At 40.0% G+C, this 25,698-nt stretch overlaps 1 protein-coding gene across 3 annotated transcripts in view; it reads right to left on the bottom strand.

Moving 5' to 3' along the window:
- unc13c (unc-13 homolog C (C. elegans)) overlaps window positions 1-19,428 on the bottom strand; it is a 78,135-nt gene extending 58,707 nt beyond the window's left edge. The window contains exons 1-8 of one of the 3 annotated variants that reach the window (XM_079554562.1): window positions 18,963-19,428; window positions 11,112-15,418; window positions 9,268-9,290; window positions 8,721-8,767; window positions 7,336-7,414; window positions 4,864-4,935; window positions 1,326-1,545; window positions 486-713 (exon numbers count right to left, since the gene is read on the bottom strand). In XM_079554562.1, coding sequence (XP_079410688.1) covers window positions 486-713; window positions 1,326-1,545; window positions 4,864-4,935; window positions 7,336-7,414; window positions 8,721-8,767; window positions 9,268-9,290; window positions 11,112-15,240 — 4,798 coding nt within the window. In that variant the 5' untranslated portion in view covers window positions 15,241-15,418; window positions 18,963-19,428. The remainder of the gene's footprint in view (window positions 1-485; window positions 714-1,325; window positions 1,546-4,863; window positions 4,936-7,335; window positions 7,415-8,720; window positions 8,768-9,267; window positions 9,291-11,111; window positions 15,419-18,962) is intronic. The other 2 variants (XM_079554563.1, XM_079554564.1) reach the window with 2 other exon arrangements.
- Window positions 19,429-25,698: the final 6,270 nt, after the last annotated feature.

The raw sequence follows: 25,698 nt of genomic DNA, 5'->3' as shown, positions 1-25,698 counted from the left end.
TCTATTTACACATCAGATTGAAAATTCAAAATGTTAGCCATGTGAAGTGATTTTGTTTCATTGCATGAAATGAAAAATGCTCATAGCAGATGTTTCTAGGTAATTTTGTTTTTGTTTTCAATTTGAACGAATGATAAACCGATCTGCTTTGTTTCACAATTTCTGTTTTAGATAACAGTTTAAGACATTATAAATGACTTTGAATTATTTGAGAGAAACTGGCAAACTAATGTATGAACCACATGCACAAAGATGTTTTTAGGGGTCTTGATGCATGTCTAAGTTATTGCAGCATTTGCGGTTTCATCATTACAACCATTATATTCATGGTCATTCAATTGTTATTACATTGTGCAGAACCACATAGCAACATACAGTACTACCAAACCAGTTCAAATGACCAGCATCAAAGGATCAACTGAAACTGACATATATATATATATATACATAGACATATATATCGCAATTGGACACACGAGTCTGACCTATAATGTTGATCTTGGCAGACCACTTGGAGGTGCCGTCCAGCACAGCCTGCTTGGCCGTCTTCAGATGAGTAGAGAAGTCTTCTTTCGACACCTGGAACATTTCCTGGATAACTTCAAACACCTCTGGGCGGTTCTTTTCTCGAATCTTCATGCGTTCTTTCATCGCCATGATAATATTCTGTGTCTTGTCCTCTGCCCCGTGCTTAGAACTTTTCTCCACTGCCCCTGAAATGAGAATTCGGTATGATAATTTTCTGATTTGTATTAAATAAATGACCAAATGTTTAATCGTTGACTGCATAAATCCTAACTACTGTTGTATTGTCAATAACATAAGAATGCGCAAACACAAAGCAGTCTTAGTAAGGTTCATTTCTAAGTGCGCTGTTGGGGCAAAGTGGCATGTTACGGTGAATCTTCTTATCAGGGTACCATCATGTAGCTTCAGTTCATTCAAAGGAACAGATTTGAAGATGAATCAGAAGATGAAGGAACATAAAGAATATTCTATGCTGCCATAAACCGATTGGAGGTTCCAAACTGCCGTGAAGCAGCTAATCCATTTAACAGTGTATTAGATATGCCGTGAGGATCATGCCGCTTGTGTGTTACATTGTCCTTGTGACAATAGGGGGTGCCTGATTGAAAACGCTGATTGGAAACTGTGATGAGTCCCAGCAAGACACTAACTGTTGGAAAGGCACCATGGCATCACAGCTTCATTGGAGAAGAATGCAATGCAACAGCGTATTTTCATGACCCCAAAGGACCGCATCAAATTCACAATATAGTGTGAATAATATAGCTGTTTGGGCAAATTCATTTTTACAAACTTACTTTGTAAACAGTCCGCATTGAGTAAGTCCTGGCACTTCTCATGGCACTTGACACCACATTCAGAGCAGCGCATCCCTTGGCGCGCGATGCCCCACAGCAACCCCTCGCACTCATGGCAGTAAGTGGGAGCTGTGGCCGTCCAGACCTCAAAGTTGTGAGGCGTAGTGGAGGAAATGGGGTAAATCAAGGCTTGGAGAGTCTTCTTGAATACGTGGAGTTTCTGGAAATCAAACAAACAATCGAAATTAGGAATCCCTGCTGCCAGTAGTGCAAAACTCCCATTATGTATTAGTTAAGACACTTATTGGTTTGATTGGAAAAGGGATTGTATTTGAGTGTGGTAAATATGTCTAATTGTCGTTTTTTCTATTCTGCACTGAGACGGTATCTTCAAATGTTCATTTTAGACTAGATGAGTAGCCTAATTTCCCACAAATTTATTCACACTGTCTGCATTATCTTCTTGAAGTTTCCTCAGGCTCAATACTGAGGCCAGTCTAGACTGACGGCTGCGTAACAGAAGCCTCTTTAAATTGGATGCAATTTACTGCAGCCAAAGCCCCATCCACAGGGAAAGGAAACTGGCCGGGACTTGCCAATTCTTGATGGCACAATCAATGGATGCTGTAAATAAAGTTTTAAAAGTGAGCATTATCCAGATTGAGACAGAAAGAGTGAGAGAGGGAGTAAGTGACAGAGGGAGAGAAGGAGACGTATGGCTGTTAAATAAATCTTTGAGAGGTGTCTGCAGTTCTTTTCCACCTCTTTCCTCCTTTTGTTGACAGCCAAGATGTGTTAACAATGTGTTTTAAAGACTAAAACGAGAATTAAGAACTATATTGCAGTAAAGGTTAAGTATCTTCGTACTTGTTTTAAAGACTGCACACAGTTTTCAATCAGATTTGGAAGCAGTATTGCAGCACCGGGTTTTTGGGTGAACAGAACAAATACGCTCTTCCTACTGTGGTTATTTAGTTGTGGGAAAAGAGATGCCATTTGAAACTGAGTTGACTGAAGCTGTAATGAACAGACAGAAGATAGGGATTTCCCACAGTAATCTGAGGATGATGAGAGGAAACAGATGTCTCAGATTTGAGTTTATCCACAACTTTAACATGAGCCTCAACAGATCCACACCCAGAAGCGAGGACAAATGTCGTGCTAGGCTATCTAATCATGACAGAATCCACAGGAGATGAAAGGGGAAAAACTGGCCAATCATTCTCTTCCAATTTCTCACTTAAAGGACTGGCTAGTATTGATTTTCTTGTTTTTTCCAGCTGTATACCTCTGTCTGTGTGAAAACAAAGTAGTCATAGAAAAGTTGGGGGTAGTAGGTTCACTTTCCCATTTGAATCTTTACATACTGCAGTTCATCTATAAGAATATCAACTTATCTGGGACTTTTACATGTTCCGCAAACATACACATAAAAATAAAAATTGTATTCCCATTTCCAGGGAGCATATAATGTTCACATGGGTAATTACATATGCAATTTCAAAAGGTTTGCCATTTCTCATTTGCTGTCAGAAGTATAATGGCTATAATCTATTTCTGTTTTCATATAAAATGGCCCATTTCTGTAATCCTGAAGCTTTGTAATGCTTCATGGTGTCATATCAGTGACGCTTTAACACACCAAAGTGCTGCCTGAAAATGCAGCATGTCTCCGTGAGCTTTCGTGTTACACTGTGATGTAACCCTAGTGACTGAACACGACTCCTGATTGACAGCCTCGGGTCTTGCCTCAGAGCAACATGACACCGTACAATCTAAGATCCTCTCGTCACCTTTTATTTCATCACTTTTTGTTGCTGCGGAGAACATATTTTCACACATCTATTGTATCCAATTATTACACCCTTAAACACAATAATCTGTTTCACCGCCACACTGGATGTTCCCTAATAAGAAAGTCAAATCAAATTGATGGCGCTATCTACTGTATGTAAAATGTCTAAATCTTGATGATAAAACCTCATATCACGTCATCATCTCAATGATAACTATTCATGTAGATAGTAGATTTTTGTCACCTTTTAAAGAGATCATTATAGCGATCTGCTTCTTCTGAGAGGTCACACTTCACTGTGATTTGTTAAATCTAGCTGTCAGCCACATTAAGTATGAAAAAGGCTAGCTAATGGAAAGAGTGTGTCAGGAAAAATTACATAAAGCGGAATAACACTGAATCATGATTTAATGATCTCTCTAAATTTGCAAAAATCACAAAGTGCGCTCCTACTCAAAGCAAAATATTACGCTGTAGTCTGCGTCAAGAAACACAAGATCGGGCCTATATTTTTTGCTAGGGTTTTTTCATGAGTATGAAATATGAAACATGCCTATTTAGTCAAGGGAGAGATGACAACACGAATGCTACAGAAGTTGCATTAGGGCCTTTGTGGGTCAAATGAACCTGCTTAGATTTCCACATTTGCATCCTGCTGATGCTCATGGGGTCTCTGTAGTACAACATATGGTCATTCATTTCTACACACTCTCAGTGCTCACAAAGAAGCACTCTCCTGGACTTAATGCAGCAGATAAAACTCTGACATCTGCTTGTCCTACTTAACAAGACCACACACTCTGCAGATTTGCTGGGAAGTGCGTTACCACAACCAATTATGTCTACTCCTGAGTCCTGGTGTGCTACTAATCAGAATGCAGGATATCCATTTGCAAAGTTCAAGTCCTTACTTAGCTCAGCTGCTAAATCTGAGAGAACCAGTTTCAGTTTTCATACTCAAATTCAGACAAAGCATCTCAGTATTCTTTCTCAGATGGGACTTTAGTTGTTCATCCCTAAAGCTTCTTTAATGAAAGCAATGGGTCTTGGTAATCAAAAGCTGTCAAAGGAGGGCGGCTGACACATGGTTCAGCAGGACTGCACAGACTCACGACATACTAACAACCTTTAAGATGAAATATGTGCTTATGGACCCATTAATCATGCAGGCTTAGCCAGAATCATGTTACACTTCTATATGAAACTGTCCTGCAAAGAACCTGCTTTCTCTTGCTGTTTGTCTCCAATAACCATGCCTTCCCTCAGGGAGGCAAGGATTGCAATCAATTAATGCAAAGAGCTCTTTGGAGGTCAACACAAAAGTGTCTCCTATTGATGTACCTAATTCACCCTTTCTCTAACACAGGCTTTTTTATACATCTTATTATAAATTACATTGTCGTGTGTGATGGAGTCATTAAGTGACCAATGAATTTGTTCACTCAGCCAACAATCTACCAGCAAAAGCAAAGAATAAAGTTTTTAAACAGGTGATGACAATCTGGCCATTAACAAATACAATCTTGCTCATTTTCATTTTAGAAACCTTTGTTTTTGGCATCATGATATTGCAGACCCTCAAGTGGAATGTCAGCTGCAAACTTCTTGGCTAGTCTGAGTTCCAGTACTTTTCTTCTTAAGTGTAACCTCAAATCTGATGAGAGCGTGTCTTTAATCCTGACCTAGAGTAACCCTGTATTCACTCTTCAAATGACAATGCGCACATGATGTGTCAGTACTCACCAAATCCTCATTATTTAGGGTGGAGCGGTTCACTAGAGCGAACGAGATGCCTGCCTTTCGTGCAGCGAGGGTCTGACACAAAAGTGAACAACAAACAAACAACAAAATATTATTTTCTTATTATACAATAACAATGGCATTCATTATTTAGCATTCAGATAGTGTTTCAGAGATATTGTTAAACTAACCCAGCAGATTTACTGAGATAGTAAGATTAATGTGTGTGAATTTCAATTGTCAGTATCTAAAAACATAGTGAAACTGAATGATAACTTACCAAAGCCTGTTGTTTCCAGTGGCAAAAACGGTAAAAGGAGGTAGAAATAGTGTTAGAGACAGACCACAAATGAAGCAGTACAGGGCACAAACAGCAGAGTTGTGTTTAATATTGAGCGCAGAGAGGTGCTCAACTGCCATGCAGGACTGCGCGTCAGGGGCAAGAGCTCTACAGAGATCACTATTAATCAAGTGAGGTTATACAGCTGTTGCATGACTATTGAACCATTCATGCATCAAAAGTGACCAAATTGCAGTCATGCTTGGCTTTTTTATTCTGTTCTCTGCTGGATGGAGATTTGATCATATAGTATTTTCTGCTGTCTGCTTAGTTGGCACATTAGGTGAAGATATAAACACTCACACACTCATGTATGGGTGAAGCCAGCTGTAATACACAACTCAAACAGACTTACTCACGCAAACAGGACACACTCAGACCAACACTGACATGGAATGTACATACACCAGTACACACATCAATTAGCCGCTGTCTGTCCACTGAGTGATCAGAGTTATAACATAGAGCCTAAATTAAAGGTAATCATGTGAGAGGAATGCAGACATGGACAGCTGACAGTATTGGATCAGTCTTTACCAACACTCACACTTGTCTGCACAGCTCAGCTCTGGTAAAGATCCATGAAGGCCATGGAGTATGTAGGAGGGTATGCGACCTCTACATGAACTGTGTTGATGTAAGTTTATCAACATGCACCAGCACTGCTGAGGTTGCTGCGGGCAATGCATTACAAACCCATCTTCACATATTAGCTTCAGCAACAGTGGGCTGTGTAGTAGTCACTTTAGTAATCAATTTTAAACTTTACTTGTATTTGTTTGTATTCATTCTTTATTTGTGGTGAAAGAAGCCCTGCTCACTGTCCCAATTACACGCTGTTGCTGCCCTGAAGCAATCACACAGCAAATGGGGGATATTGACAAAGGAGAGGCATGAGAGGGGACCAATTAGTTTGGTGACTACTGACTTCATCCCATGTGTAAAAGGCTCGCCAGTGTCACTTTTACATGATTTAAAAGCCTCACACCGTTAAATCAGAAGTCAATGAAGTCTTTAAATGTATATTTTTAGGATGAGTTGTCAACATTTCAAGTATATCAAAATGTCATCACCTGCTGAGCAGTAAGAGAGAAAAAGTCCAAGCATCAGGCAGGTTGAAATCTGACAACCCACTGAAAAATATTACCCATAGCTGTTATGGGTCTATGTAGGAATGGCAAATATACACGCAAAATTCAAAAGATAAAAAATAATTTAAAAATTAATTTAAAAAACAACAACCCATACTTACCAAGACATTGTTGGTTATTAATTTCATGAGAGATATGGACAAATACAGCATCAACTCATGTTGTTCACTGTGTTATAAAACATTCAGAAATCCTATATGTGTATGACACCACACTTCATTATCAAGTATCAAAAATATTATCATTATTATTATTATTATTATTATTATTATTATTATAATATATATATATATTTTTTTTCAATTGGGAAACAAAAAAGTCTTATATTAACTTAAAAAAACGTGATTATGTTTCCAACCCCTTGACTACAAGACATGTGATGAGAAACATTATGTACACAAGACAAACACACATTGTATTGAACATAGTAGACAACCTCTTCTAAACAGAAATTTTTCCTGTTGGCATCATGACAGTCGGCCTCATTCAGATAGACTAACCATGTAGTGCAGACTGTGGAAACCTGCACTACAACAGGCCTCTCTAAGGAATATGTTATGACACATTATGCTGCAATAAAAGGAAATGGGGGAGCATCACCGTGATTCAGAGTCTTAAACATCCTCTCCAGGCTAATTAATCAAGCCAGCAATGTTATAGTCAAGGTTATATCAACATGGCTGTTTTCTCACAGAATTACCAAACTTTGGGTCATACTTGCGATCGATTAACTTTACTGATGTATAGTAATATATATATATATATATATATATATATATATATATATATATACAAGAAGTAAATATAACATAATATAAAATATAACAAACAGCTGTATTTACGATTAACTTTTACTTGACTTTTTGTCACAGCATAGGATACTGTTGTTCCAATGTAAAAAAATAAAAAATAAAAAATAAAAAAAGGGTCACTCAGATAGATTTGACATAAATCATGATAACCTTGTGGAGGTAGATGACTCACCAGGTCTCGGACAAGAGGCACTGTCCTCTTTCGGCGTAAATCTGGCATGCTGTCAATACCATAAAGAATACTGCCAGCCCTGAGAAAGCAGACAGATTGAAAGTGTATTAATATCATAATAATGCCATGTTGGGAGAGGCATTACTGTGTTGATTTACACACCTAGCAAAAACCATGGATCAAGGCTCACACCTTACGCCCCCTAGCCCTGAGCGACACATGAGACCCATCACCTTTTCCAGATCTCTACTCCTTCAAGCTCCCTCCTGCTCATATGTGCTATGTCCCATCTGTTTCAGCGATTTTACTGCCACAAGCACACTTTATTACTTATATACATTATATATAATATAGAACAGCCCATGAATACTTAAATATATGTACATTAATTTATCACATAAGAAAATTAAATTGTCCTTTGTGTCTATGACATATTAATTGAATTAGTATAATGTTTCATATAACCCTACATTATTTTGTAGCTAAATTTCCTAAATTGCTCTCTTCATCCTTAACTGTAACCCCAGAGAAAGCTTACAGCTCCCTTGCTGCTTTCTCACAAGTCAAGCTTTTTCCTGAGGCTTTCAGTGGCATCACCTCAGCTGTCACTCAAAGCCTCTATAATGACCTCAACATGACATCAGCGCCCTGATGCCTCCACACAGATAAAGCTTCTCAAGCTTTGCTGTCAACTCTCACACACACATGAATGGTATGAATCCTACGATACACAACACGAGCCAAGGATCAGCAGTGCGCTCCGTTTTCACAGAGCACAGTAAAATCATTTATTACAAATAGATGTTAAGTGCTTCCACTTCCTTGTGCTGTACTCTTGCGTGTTTATAACCAAATTACGGTTACAACTATCTGTTTTTTTGGTTATCAATGGAATCTGTCAACATCTTTAGATTCATTGATTTGCTCAAATCATGAAAGGCGCAAAATTCTTTTTTTTATCACAATGGAACATTTGACTTCTCGACAATGAATATTTCCTGACAATGAATATATTCACCAATCTATCTTGTTCTTGTACTGTTTTAACATAATCACTGCTGTGTTAAAAGCTTTTCTCTTCACATGACATCTTTTGTGTCTGTACTCTTAATAGTTATCAAACTATGATCAATTATTGAATAAGTGAACAATTATAAATTGTTTAATTTATTCAAAGCATCTGAGTTTAAGTCTCTTTGTATATAAATTTGCTCTCTGTGGAGTGTCAAATTGAGCATAACATCGTAGGCATGGCTGTATGCCAGAGAAACAGCATGCTTTCAACATTCCCAGGACCTCTTTCTCACTTTGGGCATATACCAAAAGCAGAGCAGCCTCAAAGTGTGTATTGAAGTGATCTGATCAGGAAATGAGAGACCACTCACCCGAAAGACTGCAACGCAAGCAGTTTGGGATCCAGAACGCCGCGGGGCTTTGGCGTAAAGAAACAAAAGCATGTAAGACAGGAAGTACAAGTGGCACTAAAACAACAAAACAACAGAATCACAGCACAATCAGACATTCACAGTTAGGTACAGTGAGTAGGTTGAAGTTGAAACATTGGAAAAAGGAGAGCAGTACCACAAACCAAATTATTCCACATCAGTGTAATGCGTGGGATGTACACGCTAAAAGAATTTTATTGTTCTTGTCACTTCAAGGCCAAATCTGCCTGTTCCCTCCCTTTTCACAGACTAAACAATCAATCCAAGCACAGTACTTTCACAAATTACGATGATGAAGGTTAACAAACGGACAGAATGACTTACTGACACATGCAATATTCTTTAAGGCATGTCTCAACAGGACTTTTGCTCACTGATGCTGGATATACAGAACATGACACTGCTCTCAATAAGCAGCAGTACATTTAAGGGAGGAAAGTAGACAACAACGTAAAAACATGCACAAGGATTCATGTCAAAAATAAACCTGTGTATCCAGAGCGCTGCTATCTGAAAGTAGAAAGAGAAGAAGTGGATGAAACGCATATTATTGTGGAATAACATCTCATTATGATTTTTCTGACAAATATTGTGATTGTGGTTGAATTTATGATCTGTTTTGTTCAAGTAAAACATTTTTAACAGAACTAATACAAGCATCACATGCATTTCTGAACATATTGTAACGGTATAAACAAGAGGGTTAGCAGGTTTCAAATGCCAAAAGAAGTGTTGGATACAGTTTTGTTGTTGTGCTGCCTAAATATTAATTGCAGCCTCTAGTTACAGGGTTTGTGTTTTACTAACTGCCTTCAAACTTCCCTAAATCTTCAATCTTCTCTTTAAATCTATCCTGCCTGCTCTTTTGCCAAACTACATGCTGAAAGAGTAAACACGTGTCCCAGGGAGAATAACTCTAACTGGATGTACCCTATACAGTTGAATATCTTGTTATACTCAGAAGCTCTCTCCAAAGGACTGGGAAAAGAAACACTGCTATATTTTAAATCAATAGAACACAAATTAAAAGCACTGTCTTTAATCAATAGCACTACCTTGCTGAACACTCATAGCTATAAAGACATGGGACATTAGGCAAGCGTTTGGTATCATATTGCCTGTTTAGAGACTGCAAGAAAGCAAGCTCTGTAAATAAGCAATACGGCAGAGCTGTGATTACGGCACAATTGATCCATGGGTGATGAATGATAGCCTCATCACGATCTAATGTGGTACAAACTCTAAACAGCTGTCTACCAGTGCAAGATCAAAACCTCCCACTTATTAAAATGTCATCTAACTGCCCCTTACTGACATGCACGGAATACTACCGAGGTGCAATTCATAATTTTGTATGATGTTTTCAGCCTTCACCATTGGCTTTAACATTTGCACAATGGTGATGAAAAAGTGAACGAAAGATTTGATTGAATATGAATAAAACGTTAACACACAGTTTGCGATGTGTATAAATAATTAATACTGAACAAAGATGCAACAGAAATGGTATATTATTGTGTGTCCTCATAAACCAGGTCAGCACCATGGACAGCGATCGGCTAAACTGACTAGCTTCCAGCAGCACAAGACCAGTGAAAAGTCTATCAAAAGGAAACAATAAACTGACCAGTTGACAACCAGTATATCTCACACTTCACATCGATTCCAGATATGTCATGGCAATTCAACTCTAAACTTATGCTTTCAAAAGAATGTATGTCCAATGTGTGCATTGCATATGTTGTATACTAGTGCCTCTATCAAAGTAGGATGCACTGTCATCATGGGACTTCACAGTGCATTTCCAATTTACACACACCAAGCTATATGACCGTCACACATCCTACACTAATAACGGGGGACACTCACATGCAATATCCCCCATGAACATTGACTGTAAAGTTTGTCAATGTCATTTTGTCGTCTATATAGAAACTATTGTGTTGCCTCACAAAACAACATATTGTTTGTAAGCAGTAGTCTACTGTTTTGTCTGATACAACACTGATTGGGGTTGTTGCAGTGACTCCCCAAAGAGCAAGCAGCCTTCACAAGAAGCAAATGTATAGATGTTCTAAGCAAGATTGACCTGGTTACAAAATGCCCAAAGGAATTTAAATTAACAGGCCTTGTCTGTAGAGGCAGCAAAATTAAAAAAACTTTCCTTAAAATCCTTAAAAAGTTCCACCTGACCAGTTAAATAATTACTGGGTCATGGCTATCTTCTTTATCTTATGACTTAATAGATTTCGTATTAATTTGGATGACTAGATATCTTGACAGATACTATAAAGAATATAGTGGCACAAAACAATGTGTAAGGTTTCATACCTCCTGCCAGGATCTGCTGCTCCAGCTCGGCCATCTGTTTTCTGTATGCTCTGAGCGCTGCTTCCTTGAATGTGGGTCGCACACGCTTTTTAGGAGGGGCTTCTGCCGGTTTGTCCTCTGGAACAGTTTTGTTTTCGTCCTCCTGCTGTTGCCCCACTTTCTCCACAACCTCTATGGCCTCATCCACTATGTCTGGCACCTCCTCTAACTCCTCAACACCCTCGTCCATCTCCTCAGTCACATCATTCTCTTCTGTCTCATCTGGTTCTTCTACATCGACATATTCAACCATAGCATCATATTCAGCTGTTGCTGGAGTCTCAAATCCTTCACTATACTCTTCATCGTATTGATCGTCTAAACTGCAGTCATAGTCCAGAAAACAAGCCTCTTTAGGTGCCTCAGAGCCCTCAGAGGCTTCTATGTCTTGATTATTATCAATGTCCTGAGTTCCATCATTGTCCTGTGAGGCATCAATGTCATCGGACACATCATAGTCCTGAGACGTCTCACATTCCTGTGTAGGTTCTGTGACATCCTCAGTTTCAACTACGCTGGTTCTGTTCTCTAAGTTAGCCAACACTTGTTCCATCACTTCCACATAGTGAGTCTCACTGTCAGGCTGGTTTTCAGAGTCCACAGATGGATCTTGCTTCTTAACTTCCTCAGCTTTGTGTTGAGTTGGTTCTTTGTGAACCTCAGGTGGGGCAACAGGTGCAGGGGTTGAATTACTAGCAGGTGAGCCTGACAGTGTTCGGAAACGGCCCATGAAGGATGAACTGGAGGACTCCTCAGGTGGCGGTGGTGGAGGAGTTGTCTGATTAGGTTGAGCACCTGATTTCCACACAACCTCAAGAGCTGATTTTGCTCTTTGCAGACTAGAGCCAAAGCCAAACCCAAAGGACTTCTCACTAAGGTCAATACTAAGTCTACTGCTCCAAGATTTGGGAACTTCTTCAACTTTCTCTGTTCGAATTTCACTTTGACTGCGGTACATACTTGAAGATTTATTTTGCACTTGATGATAACTGTGGTTGACGTCTAATTCAGGAAACTTTTCTTGCTTGGGTAGTGTTTTGGATCCCTCTTTGGGGACAGTTCTTTTTGGGGTTGGCTTTGGTTCTACTTTAGCAGGTTCAGCAACAGTGGGTCTTTGCTCAGTCTGGGGCACCTTTACACTTTCTGGAGACACTACTTTAGGAGCTTCTTTTGGTGGGATCTTGTTGCTTTCTGTATTCTGTACTTTACTGGTCTCCCTCGGTGCTGGTTTAGGTATCTCTTTTGGAACTTCTTTCGGGGGTGATTTTGCGGCTTCTTTGGTAACATCTTTTGCAGGTTTTAGTACTTCTTTAGATGCAGCATGAGGTATCTCCTTAATGACCTTGGGAGATTCCTTAGGAGAATCCTTTGGAGACTCTTTTGGAGACTCTTTTGGAGACTCCTTGGGAGACTCTTTTGGTGACTCTTTTGGGGTTGAAGCTGGAGTCACAACTGGTGTAACTTTAGGACTCACTTTAGGTGGCTCTTTTGAAATTTCCCTGGACACCACTGTTTGACCCTCTTTTGTGGAGACTTTGGTCATGACTTTAGCCTCACTGAAGGGTAACTTTGAGCCCACTTTAGATACTTCTTTAACAGCAGTTTTTGAAACATCTTTCGAACTAGGTTTTGAGGTATGTGTGTCTTTGGGACCAACCTGACAAGCCTCTTTAGGAGTTACATTTTGAGAGTTTTTTGCAGTTGATCTCGGAGTGTCTTTAGGTTTGGAAGAGTCTTTAACTAAATCTTTAGTGGTAGCTTTGGGTGTTGCCTTGGCAGCTACCTTAGGGGCTTCTTTTGAGGATATTCGTGTGGTTTCTTCTTTTGAAACAGTTTTTGTTGTTTTTTGTGGTGCCTTTGTATTATGTTTGGATGTGTCTTTAGATGTTTTTGTGCTTTCTTTTGTAATAGACTTGGACGCTTCTTTTGCTGGTCGAACAGACTTGACAGATTCTCGCTCTACAATGGGGGTTATGATGTGAGTCGTAATGGGTGGCAAGGGGGCATCCCTGTCACGCATAAACTCTTCATCACCCTCAAACTGCAAGTCAACTTCCTGACATTTAGTGATGTTTTCTGGAAATCCAGGAATTGTAGATGGGTCAAATGGACTGCTAACCTCAACGGATGCTTCTAATCCAGAATCCGCTCCTTGCTCTAAATTATGCCAATCTTTCCATGGAGAAAGGTCACCTTGCAATGACAGCTGGGAACCACTGTAGTGACTTCTGTTTCCCGACAAACAGACAAGTCCATTGCTGACACCACTATCAATAGTTTCTGTAGTTTCCATCTCATTGTGTTCATAGGGCTGAGTAGAGCCTGCATACCATGAAGAAGCCATATCTTCCTGTTTTCTTTGCCATAGTTCTTGGTCTGAGGAAGAAAGTAGGGATCCACCATTGGCCCGAGTAAAGTATGCACTCTCAGAGAAATCCTCTGAGTAAGACTGGCAAAGTTTGGAACAGTCAGACTCAGAACGGCTTAGTTTGGGGGTGGAATATTCACTTTGTGAGAGCCAGCCAGGAGTCAAATCAGAATAGTAGGACTTTCCATGTTTCTCTGGGTCATAGTAACAATCATCAGCATAATGACCTGACCCTGAGTAGATAGCTTCCTCTCCTGACCGACGATGATCCTGGGAACGTTTTTTCTCAGATTTGCTTTTATGAACCGGTTTAGAAATGACCATTGCATATTTGTTTCTACTTAATTCCTCCAACTCTTTGTCACTGTCCATAGAGTCCCAATCATCACTCTCTACTACTTTCTCCTTTCCTGAGACCTTTATGTCCATACTTTCATATGTTTGTGAGGAAGACATTGCTTTGTCTTTTTTTTCCTTTCCATCATGGGTTAAACTGTCTGTCGATACTGTTATTCCAGTTCCTTTGAGCTTGTAGCATTTTTTCAAGACAACATCCCTATCTTGAGGGGATGCAAATATAACTATAATTGGGCGAGGTTTTGCATTTAAGCATTCTCGTTGTTGACCTAATCTATGTGCAAGCTCTATTTTGATTATTTTATGAGGATCTGTAAAGCCCATTTTCTCTTTTAACAATTTATATATTAAACTCTCAGTTTTTTCTGATCTCTCTTCAGGAACATTGAGGAATCGTAAAGTGGAATTATTAGCTTGAGTACTAATTTGTTTTATGTAATCATGTATGTCACGGGTCTCCCTTCTTGATTGAACAAATCCTGAACGAAGCTGCTCAATTTCACTCTGAACTACTTCTACACTGCTGGAAATTTCATCAATTGAGCTTTTCAGGGCATTTACATGGCCTCGGAGTTCTGACAGTTCTGTTTCTATCTGACTAATTCCTTGAAGCTCTTTGAAAATCATTTCCATAACATCCTGTGTTTGACTTATGCATCCGGTTGATGAGGAACCTGGTTCCAAGGTTGAGGTCTTATGTTGTCGACCTGCCCGATCCAAGGACTTGCTACGAATGCCCAGAGTTTTTCTCCAGTTGCTCACCTCGGAGTCTGAAGAAACACATTCCTGGCTCTTCTTCCATTTTCTAAGTTTACGAAGAGCCCCGAGTCGAAGTGTATGTAAACTGGACCGCTCCACTCGCTCCCCCTCTGAGCTTCCATCAGAGGGAGCCAAGCTGATGAGGCTCTTCCTGTTTCGTCTGACCGGCATAGTGTGTGATTTATGCTCATCCAGTCTTCGGACGGGCTTTGAGTCACTTAAGGAGTCAGAGTAACTACTATCAATTGAAAGAACCTCGGGAAAAAAACTTTCATTATTATTTAAAAAAAGTGAGTTTTTCGGAAGTCCATTTGCAATAGCTACACGATAACTGAATGTGGGTGAAAGCGACGAACAGTCGTTCTTTCCGTCGTCCTCTTCTAGCGATATGTTACGTGCCGAAGAGCATTTGGAAATCTTTTTTACAGTTGTCTTCAGTGTGGTAGAGAGAGTTAAATTGTGTGCGTGCAAATCGGGGGTCAATCTGGACTCTTTATTTTCACTTCTCTCTTTCTTTTTGATTGGGTTGGCCAATTTCTTTGTAAACATTCCTTTGCAAATCTTCTCAATGTAGGATGATATAGTCTTGATTAGGGCAGAAACCATGGATGGAAATCCAGTAGACCGTTTTAATCATCTAGTAAGAAATACGTTGGCTGAGAAATACCAATGATAGGCCAAGCACAATCAACCTGTGCTTGGCAATATGGACTTGGCTCGAAGATTCACAAGGCTTCAAGTACTTATAAATCCAAAGACCTTCTTCCAGAAATGGAACACCCGTCTGCAAAACAAAAACAAGTATATTTTAGGTTTTAGGAATCTGATTAATTAATGAAGGTTTTAACCACAACATTTGGTTTTGTGTCCAAAGCCGTTCTTTGTTCAAAATCGTTCAACATTTACATAGAACACTAATCACTATAACAAGAACATAATAATTAGAACAAATCTACACACATAGTACACCATTTTAATTATAACTAGTCCCTTGCTACAATACAAAATAGCAGACAAAAATTACTGAAGCAAATTTTTCGAAGTGAAACTGGCCAACTGAAACAGAGCAAATAATGTTGCACAGTGGATTTGACAGCTGCTCCGCATTATTTCTGGACTTTAAAGCTTTAAGTGTATACATTCTCAAGACCCCAGAGACATACACAGTTCAAATGAGCTATAAACAACTTGAATGCCGTAATCTGAACAAGACCTGAATAACTTTATTCTGAGGGTTAGTGATATTAGGGCTGTACAGTATAACGACACATTGTCATTATCACAATACTAGGAAATGCATATTGTATCACAAGAAGTCAAAATATGTTGTGCAATCAGAGGTCCTCTATCGAAGTCATTCCTAAAGTGAAAGTCAGGAGGTACTGAAGCGCAACGCCTCATTTGAAAGACCTACAAAACTGATTGTGACTTTTTGTTGCGTTGTCTGGGAACAGCCTTTGGGACCATGGCGGAAATTTTCGCATGGATTTGGGAACCAATTGCAGAACGAAGCACTATTCGATATACGTATGCTTGTAGTTTGTTTACAGATAAAAAATAAATCAAAATAAGTTTATTTACAGATCCAACATGAGAGCAGCGACTCCATCTTTTGATCAAGTTTTAGACCGTGTTCTAAATAGTTTAGCTCAAAAGTTTACAGTGGGTACGTCATATGTCTTCTGATACAATGATACAATTGGCTATGGCTACGTGCAGACGGATATGATGAAGCGCCCAATAAACGGCTATGGACAATCGTAAACCACACCTTTCCTACGAGAAAATGAATTGGTCGTCCCCAGACTAAATATAACTTGTGATATTTTTGTCTGGCTACGCTGTCGCTGCATTTTTGTTACATTTTTCATCTCTTTTATTGTCTGGTTTTCATATTTATTTGTCTTGTTCTTGTCATTTTTTTTGTTGCTTTCTATATCGCTTTTTTTGCTTGCTTTTTTGTCTCTTTTTAGTCATGTTTTTGCAGCTTTTTCATTGTGTTATTGTTGCTTTTCCGGCACGTTTTTGTAGCTTTTTTGTTGCCTTTTTGTCACTTTTGTGGCTCTTTTTTCTTTGCTTTTTTTGGGTCACTTTTTTGTTGTATTTTCATCCTCGTTTTCGTCACCATTTTGTTGAAGAAGCTTTTAGATTTGGGTAAAGCCAAACTGGAGAAAATATGCTCAGTTCATGTGGGGGTTAAGAGGTTAATAACATTTATGATATATACGTATAATATCGATATCAAGGTATTTCTGTAATGTATATTATTCTAATCACAATAATATTTTTATTTATTCTTTAGTACAGGTTTGTCCCTTGAGACTCAAAGTCTCATTTGCAATAGACCTGTTTCAAACATATAAATTATAAACAGTACAAATAAAACGCTAAAAGTTTCACAGATGATCATGACATCATGATGTTTCATCAAGTTATCTTAATTATAACTGTTTTACAAAATTATTATTTTTGTGTGATTTTACAATGTAAATTTTGTTGCTTTCATATTTTAACGAATACAGGAAGACAAACTGCCTTTCAATTTGGCAGCTAAGGGGGAATAAAACAATAACCATTTCTGTATACATAATTATTTAGGTAAAAAAAATGACAGGGTCTTAGAAAGAGATCCTCATGACTCAGCGTTCCTTGGACTGGCACAAGGCCAAGAACAGGCTTTTGCAAGTGGTGGGTCATGACCCCAAACTGTCCCTCCATAAATAAATCACATCAGATATTGTTTATATGCGTCCTGACATTGCCTTAGCTACCACGCTCAATGACATTTCTAGTTCTCATAAAAATTCATAACATACTGTACATGCGTATTCTGAGAGGTGTCAACGTACAATCTCTGTAAACTGGTGTTAATCAGTGAACAGCATGGGCATCAACTAAAAAGGCAAAGGTGTGGACAATATAAACACATCCGGCATATATTGAATAACAACAATAATATAATTTTCCCAAACGAGCAATAGAATGGATACTGTTTCCCATTTTGATATGTAGAACTAGCTACTGTAGGAAATTATGTGAAAGATTTAAATATTGCAGATTTTCTTCTCTTCTGTCTTTTTCCTGAAATTAACTTGTTGATGCTCAGTTAGTGACTATCCACAAATCATCACCTGACTCTTACTTTTCTAACAAACAACAATATTGGCTCATAGGACTAGGTGTATAACAACAGATGATCTGTAAACCTTGTGGGGATTCCTAACATGCACAATGTAGAACCCCTGGTATAAATGAGTCAGGCTCAAGATAGAAAGGGGAGCACCTCAGCCACACCCACTGCTTCCTGCCAAGCACTGCCACCCGAAACAATCCACGAGTGTTCATGGCCCAACTACTGTATTTCATCATACTGGATACTTGGGAGTGCTGTCACAGTTGCACCATTGCTTCTACTACTTTGTGTTGGAGGCTATACTTATCGCATAGTAAAATCGGATCTCCTTCATCATCAAAACCGACTTAAAATTCGGTCAGTAATGCCTCATGCTGTGATGGTTTTGGAATATTTTCAGGAGCTTTAGAATTGTGTACACAAAGACAGAAGATGCTCGTGTGTTACGTCATGTCTCCAGCACACATGATCATGGATTATAGTTGAGTGTGGATTAGCGGGTGTGTGCGTGGCTGGAGCGTCCGTGTCGCTTTGCGTAGACACACATGTGCACGTCGTTGCGCTGTGCATGTGTCCATGCATGTGTACGTAAGATCACTTTTAAGCATGCAGTTGTGCAGCTCTTAAAAGGGAGCAAAGCAAAGCGTAGCAGCGGGGGATGAGCTGTGAGGGTGTAGGCATCCTCAGATCATATTGCCCTCACGCCCATCTTCAGCTTCCTTTGCCTCCTTCTATAATCCGTGTATTTCCCCTGCAGCCGAGGGACACCAGCCAGCATTACTATTGCCTCCTCACATCAATCAGAAAACAACCGTCTCGTCTGCGTTTGCTCTGTATGAAACTACACCATTGCTCACATGCGTTCATGTTGCGCGTAATGCTTCAACAACACATGGAAAGGTGAGAACGAGAGGATCGAGATGCACAGACATTTTGATGAATTTGGGCAATATCTGAAACATGTTATGAGAAGAAATTAGCTCTATGTGTATTCATATCGTATCCGATAACCTCTTCTACTCGTCACATGATGTCATCTAACCGCATCATTCTGAAATAGTGGTTTATTAATCCACTGACAAGGCCACAGAGGAGAAGGAGGGAAGCAACAAGAAGGATCAGAATGAAGTCAGTCAATTTTTTCCATGCCAAGCAAACAGCAGCATCTAAATGCGCTACGTTGTCGTACACATACCTGCTCGTGTAGAATCTTTTGAGCAAGATGCCAGCCAAGTGAGCACAGCGAGTCGTATCCCCGGTTGGAGCGAATGGTCGGTGCGATGCGAGCAGCGGTGCTGGAGATGCGAGGGGAGGGGAGGGAGGGGAGAGAAATGCCTGCTAATACCAGAGCTTACAGCATCGCTCCACGTCCGTGAGCCACCACATCCCAGAGCCGTGCGTTTCCACACACGCGCGCATCACCTCCATTCCTCCGTCCGTACGTCTTGACCATTCGTCTTTTTGTTTTCTACAGGAAGCCCCTCACTTCATTAACGCAACCCTAATAGAATGATGGACCTCAGCACTCAGGGGGTGTCACACTACGAATTGTCTCGTCCAACGCTGGATGCAGACAGCAGTGCTGCTGCTCCTCACTGCCCAGACTCAGGCTCTGCTTCTGTGCTCGAGATGTACTGTATCCCTGGACGCAACTCACTCTCTCCTTCCCTCTCTCCCTCCTTATTGAGCAAGGCAAGGACTATATATCCCCTCCCCCATGAACTCACAGCTTCACTTCAGACGCCGGAGAGGGAGATGAGTAGAGAAAATAAGCTTTTGCAAGAAAATTGTAATGGAACACGAGCATCACTGTTAATTAGAATTGAACTGGTATAGATGTTGATTTACTACACTTAAGATTAACTGACTTGTTTACAGAGCAACTCTGAAGCACAGACTAATGTTGTCGAAACCAAACTGTTAACATCAGCTAATAATATTGATGCCACAAATATGTGTAGAAGGTGGACATTGTCCAGTGACGACACATCGGTTTTCTAAATTGTGATGTTTTGTTATCCCCATCTATAAATTAAATATTGCTGAATTTACAGTATATGTATAACATTAAGATATGTTTTACAGCCAGGCTCAGTGCAAATAAGAAAAGGTCAAACAAATCATTCTCATCTCTTCTGTCATACGTACCTGATCTTCCACTGGTGTGGCATCAGTCACGTATGATCATAGCTGAAGTCCCATCATCCCAGGGCATTAGCAGTTAGGAGACTGTGGCTCAGATGGTATATCGGTTTGTCTTTTAACCAGAAGGTTGTATCTTGTAGTTATAAATGGCCGTTGTCTCCTTGGGCAAGACACTTCACCTACAGTATCTTGCTTTTGTATGTGAGAGAAAGTGGAGGGGGGCGATGACGCAGATTGGCAGTTTAGCAGCCTTACTTTCATCAATCTACCACAGCCTGCTGTGGCTGTATTAGTTCACCACAATCAAGTATAGAGTGAATCAATTACAGTTGGTAAAACAAAGCGTCTAAGAGAAACGCTATAAAGTATGTGTTATTGGTTGTTATCAATTTGGAATAGGGAAGCACATCTTCATAATGCAATCACTGCAGGGATTGGTGGAATCTACAGTGTTAGAGACTTCTTTTAGCATGTCTTTGTCTGACATTCTGCAAATTGAGGCATTAATTTAATGTTGACAAGACAAATGAAGATTGACATGCTAAAGTAAGGGGAAACATCAGGAGATGGCCACAATAGCCTTCATAATTTCAACTGTGCAAATTGAGTGGAGATTAGATATTTAAATACTGTGCCATTTGCACTATATCTCCCCTGAGCTTCTGTGAGCCAGCCCCCAACTCAGATGTATGTCATGCGTTCTTCCAATTGCCACTAATTGACTGGCCTCCTGGCAAACGCCGTCGCTCTCTTCAGTCACATGGGAGTCAGGATGCAGGAGCAATGTTCATGAATGTGGGTGGGGATTGAAAGAGGCATGTTAAAGCTGGCAGATGCTCGCCCCCTGCTGATAATATTAGCTATTACACATGGAGCCTCAGCTGTTTGGAGCTAGCCTGACCCACTTGATCTCCTATAATGGTTGCCCCGCACGTGTGTCGTGTAGAGGAAAGTAGAGCAAGGACCTTAGCGATTTCTATGGTTTATTGTGTTTATTGTGATCCAAGAAAATAAATTAGCACTAGATATATCTTGAATATATTATACCGTATTTTTCAGTGATGGAAAGACATTTTCTGCAAGTGTTAATGCTAGGTTTATTACGTTATATTTGCCAATAACTTAACATACCTAGATTTATTAAGTGGCATGCAAATTGAAATAGCCAACTCACAGACCCAACGCATCATTGTGCCTTCCTCTTGCTTCCACATCTGTCTACATTTTCAGACTTTTAATTTATGTCGATCAGAACACCTGAAAGACAGGCAAACAGAACACGCACTCACAAAACATCTATACATTTGTGAACAAAGTACTGTAGAACTAATTTAAGTTTGTAAGCTTGGTGAAGTAGTACAATATCATTTTCAAGTTGAGTTTAGTTGATCTATTTCTAGATATTTAATAGCACCCTCAATGTAGGGAGTTTTCGGAGTATGAATGAAAGATTGTACGACGTGAGACTAAAAAGGTTGGGGACCATGGCATTATTATTCAGATAGAGGCCTGCAACATTTGGTGTGTCTCAATAGTCCATTCTTGGCTCAACACAATTTGGCACATAGGAGCTGGGTAATAAGCTCTCATATGATTTCCAATAATACGCCTCAGTAGATTATTACATACCATATGCTTTTAACTACTGTATATCAAATTACACAAACACCCAACAATATTAATTATTTTAGTGTAGTAGAAGAGAAATCTTGATGGGTTGGAATTAATTCATCCATCTTCTTTAATTTATCTGGACTTCACTCACCCCAACTCAGGAACTCCCCATTGACCCAAAGAGGGGAACCCACCATTCTGGTCAAGAACTGTTTCAAGATCTGTTCTGGTCCTTATCCCTGTCACTCTACACTTGGCTGCAAACTGCCTCAGAGCACACAGAAGGTCCTGGCTCTATGAAGCCAGTAAAACATTATCATCCACAAAAAGCCAGAATGAGAGTCTGTGGTCCTGAAACCGAACAACTTCCGGTTCCTTGCTGCACCAAGACACTCTGCCCATAAAAATAATTAACAGAACTAATGACAAAGGGCAGGGGAGGCGAGGCTACCGATCTGCGCCATCGGCCCTCACGACCACCACAAAACACAAACTCATTCACACACTCTCATTCATTCTGGCCTATTGTACATGTTTTTAGTTGCAAGGGAAACTGGAGTACCCGGGGAAACCCGGAACTTTCCCAAGCACTAACCAGTGCGCCACTGTGCCTCCCATTGATAAAGGATATATAGAGCTCATCCAGTGCTCTTGGATTGCTCCTCCTGGATCTGAGGATGTACTATTAACCAGTAACCTGTGGTAGTGGGAACCTCCAACAGTTGGAACACACTGTCTAATCCCGCTTCTTGAAGAGAGGAACCACCTCAGTCTGCCAAACGAGTAGTACTGTACCTGACTGCCACACAATCAAACAACACATGGTTTATCAAATTTTAGTTGTGTTAAATTTGTGTCTGCATTTTAATAAGGCCACAGTACATCAAAAATTCTGTTCCTGTCATTACTGAGACGCAGATGGCATTTACTGGCCTTCTTAGTGTTAAAACCCTAAAGGAAAAAAGAAGCTAAATCTGGCACAATGACCTCACATGTGGCTTGTGAACATATCTTTTACTTAAATCGCAGAGACTCAGACAATATTAAAAAGCTCTATGCAGGTCTCACAGCTGTGACTGTGCAGCTGGCACCAATTCATGCTTCCTTCAGCAGCACCCAAAGACAGGATTACCATTATCATTGTTTTAACACCTTAAACAGAGATTAGAAATACTGAGAGAATAGAATATATATATATTAAAGCAACAATAGTAAAATACTACATCTGCAATCAGGAGAACAAATGAGTACACTTGGAAAGTGTGGACATTTTTGTCATTCTTTTGTTTAATTACTTTTATTTCAAGTCAGAACAGATTTTTAAAAAAGGGTGTTGTTTTAACATTTGCCAGTTGTGAAAGCTTAAGTGATGCTTCCGAGACTTGAAAGGGACTTTTGATTCTCAAAATGTTGAAAGAAATGCCATAGATCAATCACAGGATGTTTTAGACCCTGGTGCTGTTGGAGTCCCCTTCACAATCGCTCAACTGCTGCATTGCAGATAAAACACCCCTCACACACCAGCTCACCACCATTTGCTATAGTAGCTCCTATATAAACACAAAATTAAAAGTGCAAAGCCACATAAGACATCACAAAACCACGATATGCATTAATTAGAGATTATTGTATTTAGAGTCTAGTGTCTTGTGCTTTACTGAAATACTTTACACTTCTCTCTCTTTCTTGCAATCCCATAAGTCACTTAGGCGAATGCCAATCGTCTCTCTTCTTTGCTAATGTCAACATTTTAATTTTGTCCTCCATTCCGGTCCAGGCAGTGATATTGGAGGAAAGTTGTTCTCCACCGCCTGTTTCAGCTACCATAGATACTTTTACATTTAAAATTACTGTTTTTAATTATTGAAGAATGGTTATATATGGAAAGCCGTACATAATTAAGCAGAATATGTGTAGACTACTAAGACAATCTACGGTGACTAGCTGACTACTTTCATCGCTAAGTTAGTCATCATCATCGTGCCCTTCCTCGTTCTCCAGACAGATGATGCAACTCAATGTAATCCTTTGGGTTTTGTCCCTGCAGTTACAAGAAGATATATTATACAAGACTAACGGATTTCCACCTGTATTATGCACATGCATGTAGTATGTGACATGTTGTATGGCATTTTGGGACTAACAAGGAAGCATAAGATTAAAGTAAAGTATAAGTAGGAGAAAAAATGTAATGTCACCATCTACAAACTGCGAGGGAGGCAACGTTTGAATATTAATATATAGACAGAGCATAATTACAATATATGCACAAATTTAACCACACAAGTGAAAACCTAAGCAGTATTAAGCTTGGTAGAGAAAATTTGGTATTGGATAACAATACAAAATTTGAGAACTTGTTTTTCCCAAGTGTGGCCGAATCTTACCTTCCAGAAAGATGAAGGGTGAAACAGCGTCATTCAATGCTGCCTTCTCCCTCTCCTCCTTAGTGCCTCTGTGTCATATGAACCCACAATCAGCAAGAGGAGGCCCAGAGGTGACAGCCTGTTGATTCCTGTCCCTAAGCTCATTTCACTTATCAGCTCTCATTCATAACAGCATCAGGATGGCAGGAACAACATAACAGCTACACTGGCCTTGCCTGAAACATAGAACAGACATTTGTGAAGAGAATCTCTCTTGTCCACTGCTTCAGGAAAAACAAAGTTAAAAAATAAATAAATCCCTCTCCCAGAGTGTAGGTTCATTTGTAATGACATATTTTACTCCAACCAAGTAATATAACTATAAAAAATAAACCTATAACCTACACGTGCACAACATAGCGTAGCATGCGCATCCATGCCGCGCACGCACAACTTCATATGGCGCCCCCTACAGCCACATCTTGGTCACAGTTACGTATTCCAAGCATAGACTGTACCAAGTGACACCGGAACCAACAAAATCACGGCCAAAATACGCGAATAATGCACGACGCAGGTCAACCATGGTAAATAAAACCAGACCACAAAAAGTGTGACTTATAATTGTTTACAAAACAAAACGCTAATGTGTTTAATACGTGCTCACTCCTCCCAAACAAGCCATTATTTATGCACGGGCTTATAAGCCCGTGCGTATTTATAATCACATAAGCGTAGGCCTACTCTCCCTCGTGCTCGCACTTCAGTACGTGTAGTAGCAGTAGCCTACGTGTCCCATCAAACTAAACAAAATATGGCTCGCACATTATTTTGCATCTTTTTTTCTTTTTTTTTAATAATCGGCGCCACTTTTGCAGTGTCTGCGGCTCCGTGGCCGAAACCTACGGAAACTCATTGCTGCCAATGTGAGTGAAACATTTTTGACTGCGCTTTCTCGTTCGAACGTAATACCATCTCGTTCGAACGTAATACCATCTCGTTCGAACGTAATACCATCTCGTTCTAACGAGTTGCCAATGTCGTTCTAACGTAATACCATCTCGTTCTAACGAGTTGCCAATGTCGTTCTAACGAGTTGCCAATGTCGTTCGAACGAGTTGCCAATGTCGTTCGAACGAGTTGCCAATGTCGTTCGAACGAGTTGCCAAAAGCCCAACGCGCACCAGAGCGCAGCGGCACATCATCTGACGCGCGTCCATTTCGGCACAGGCGGCGCGTCAGGGCACTTCAGGCTTTTCCTCAAACCATGTGGTGCTTTAAACGCGTAGTTCATACATTTATCATTAATAAAATAAGACACGTATGTCCGTGTTGCGAGAGAGAGAGAGAGAGAGAGAAAACGTGGCTCTCTTTTGCAGGTTAAAAGGGGGCTGGTGAGTTTAAAGGAATAGGCCACCGTTTTTACATACTAAGATATGTTCTTAGCTCACTTTAGTCGAGTTAATATATCCCCGTCTGGTCTTTGTCCGCGCGCTCTGTCACGCAAACGGAGCACATACGCAGCCTCTCCCACATGTCACATAGCTCCGAAAAAGCTCACGATAGAAGCTACCAAGCTCTTCCACGTGTTCCCTATTTAAATAAAGTTACGTGAAGTGTTTTCATGCGAAGTATATTTACCCAGAAATGTAGCATGTCGATTTTATAAGCAAATAAAAAGGGGGACTATATTGTGAGGCGTAATGATACGAGGAGCACAGCGTCCGCGTAGTAACTCCTAAAGACTTCCCCGCTCACTTCCGTCAATAACCTTTAGGAGTTACTGCGCGGACGTTTTACTCCTCA

Source organism: Gobius niger, assembly GCF_951799975.1.
Source record: "Gobius niger genome assembly, chromosome: 4".
Taxonomy (NCBI): Eukaryota; Metazoa; Chordata; class Actinopteri; order Gobiiformes; family Gobiidae; genus Gobius; species Gobius niger.
The sequence above is the reverse complement of the archived record's forward strand: the minus strand, read 5'-3'. Positions and strand labels throughout refer to the sequence as shown.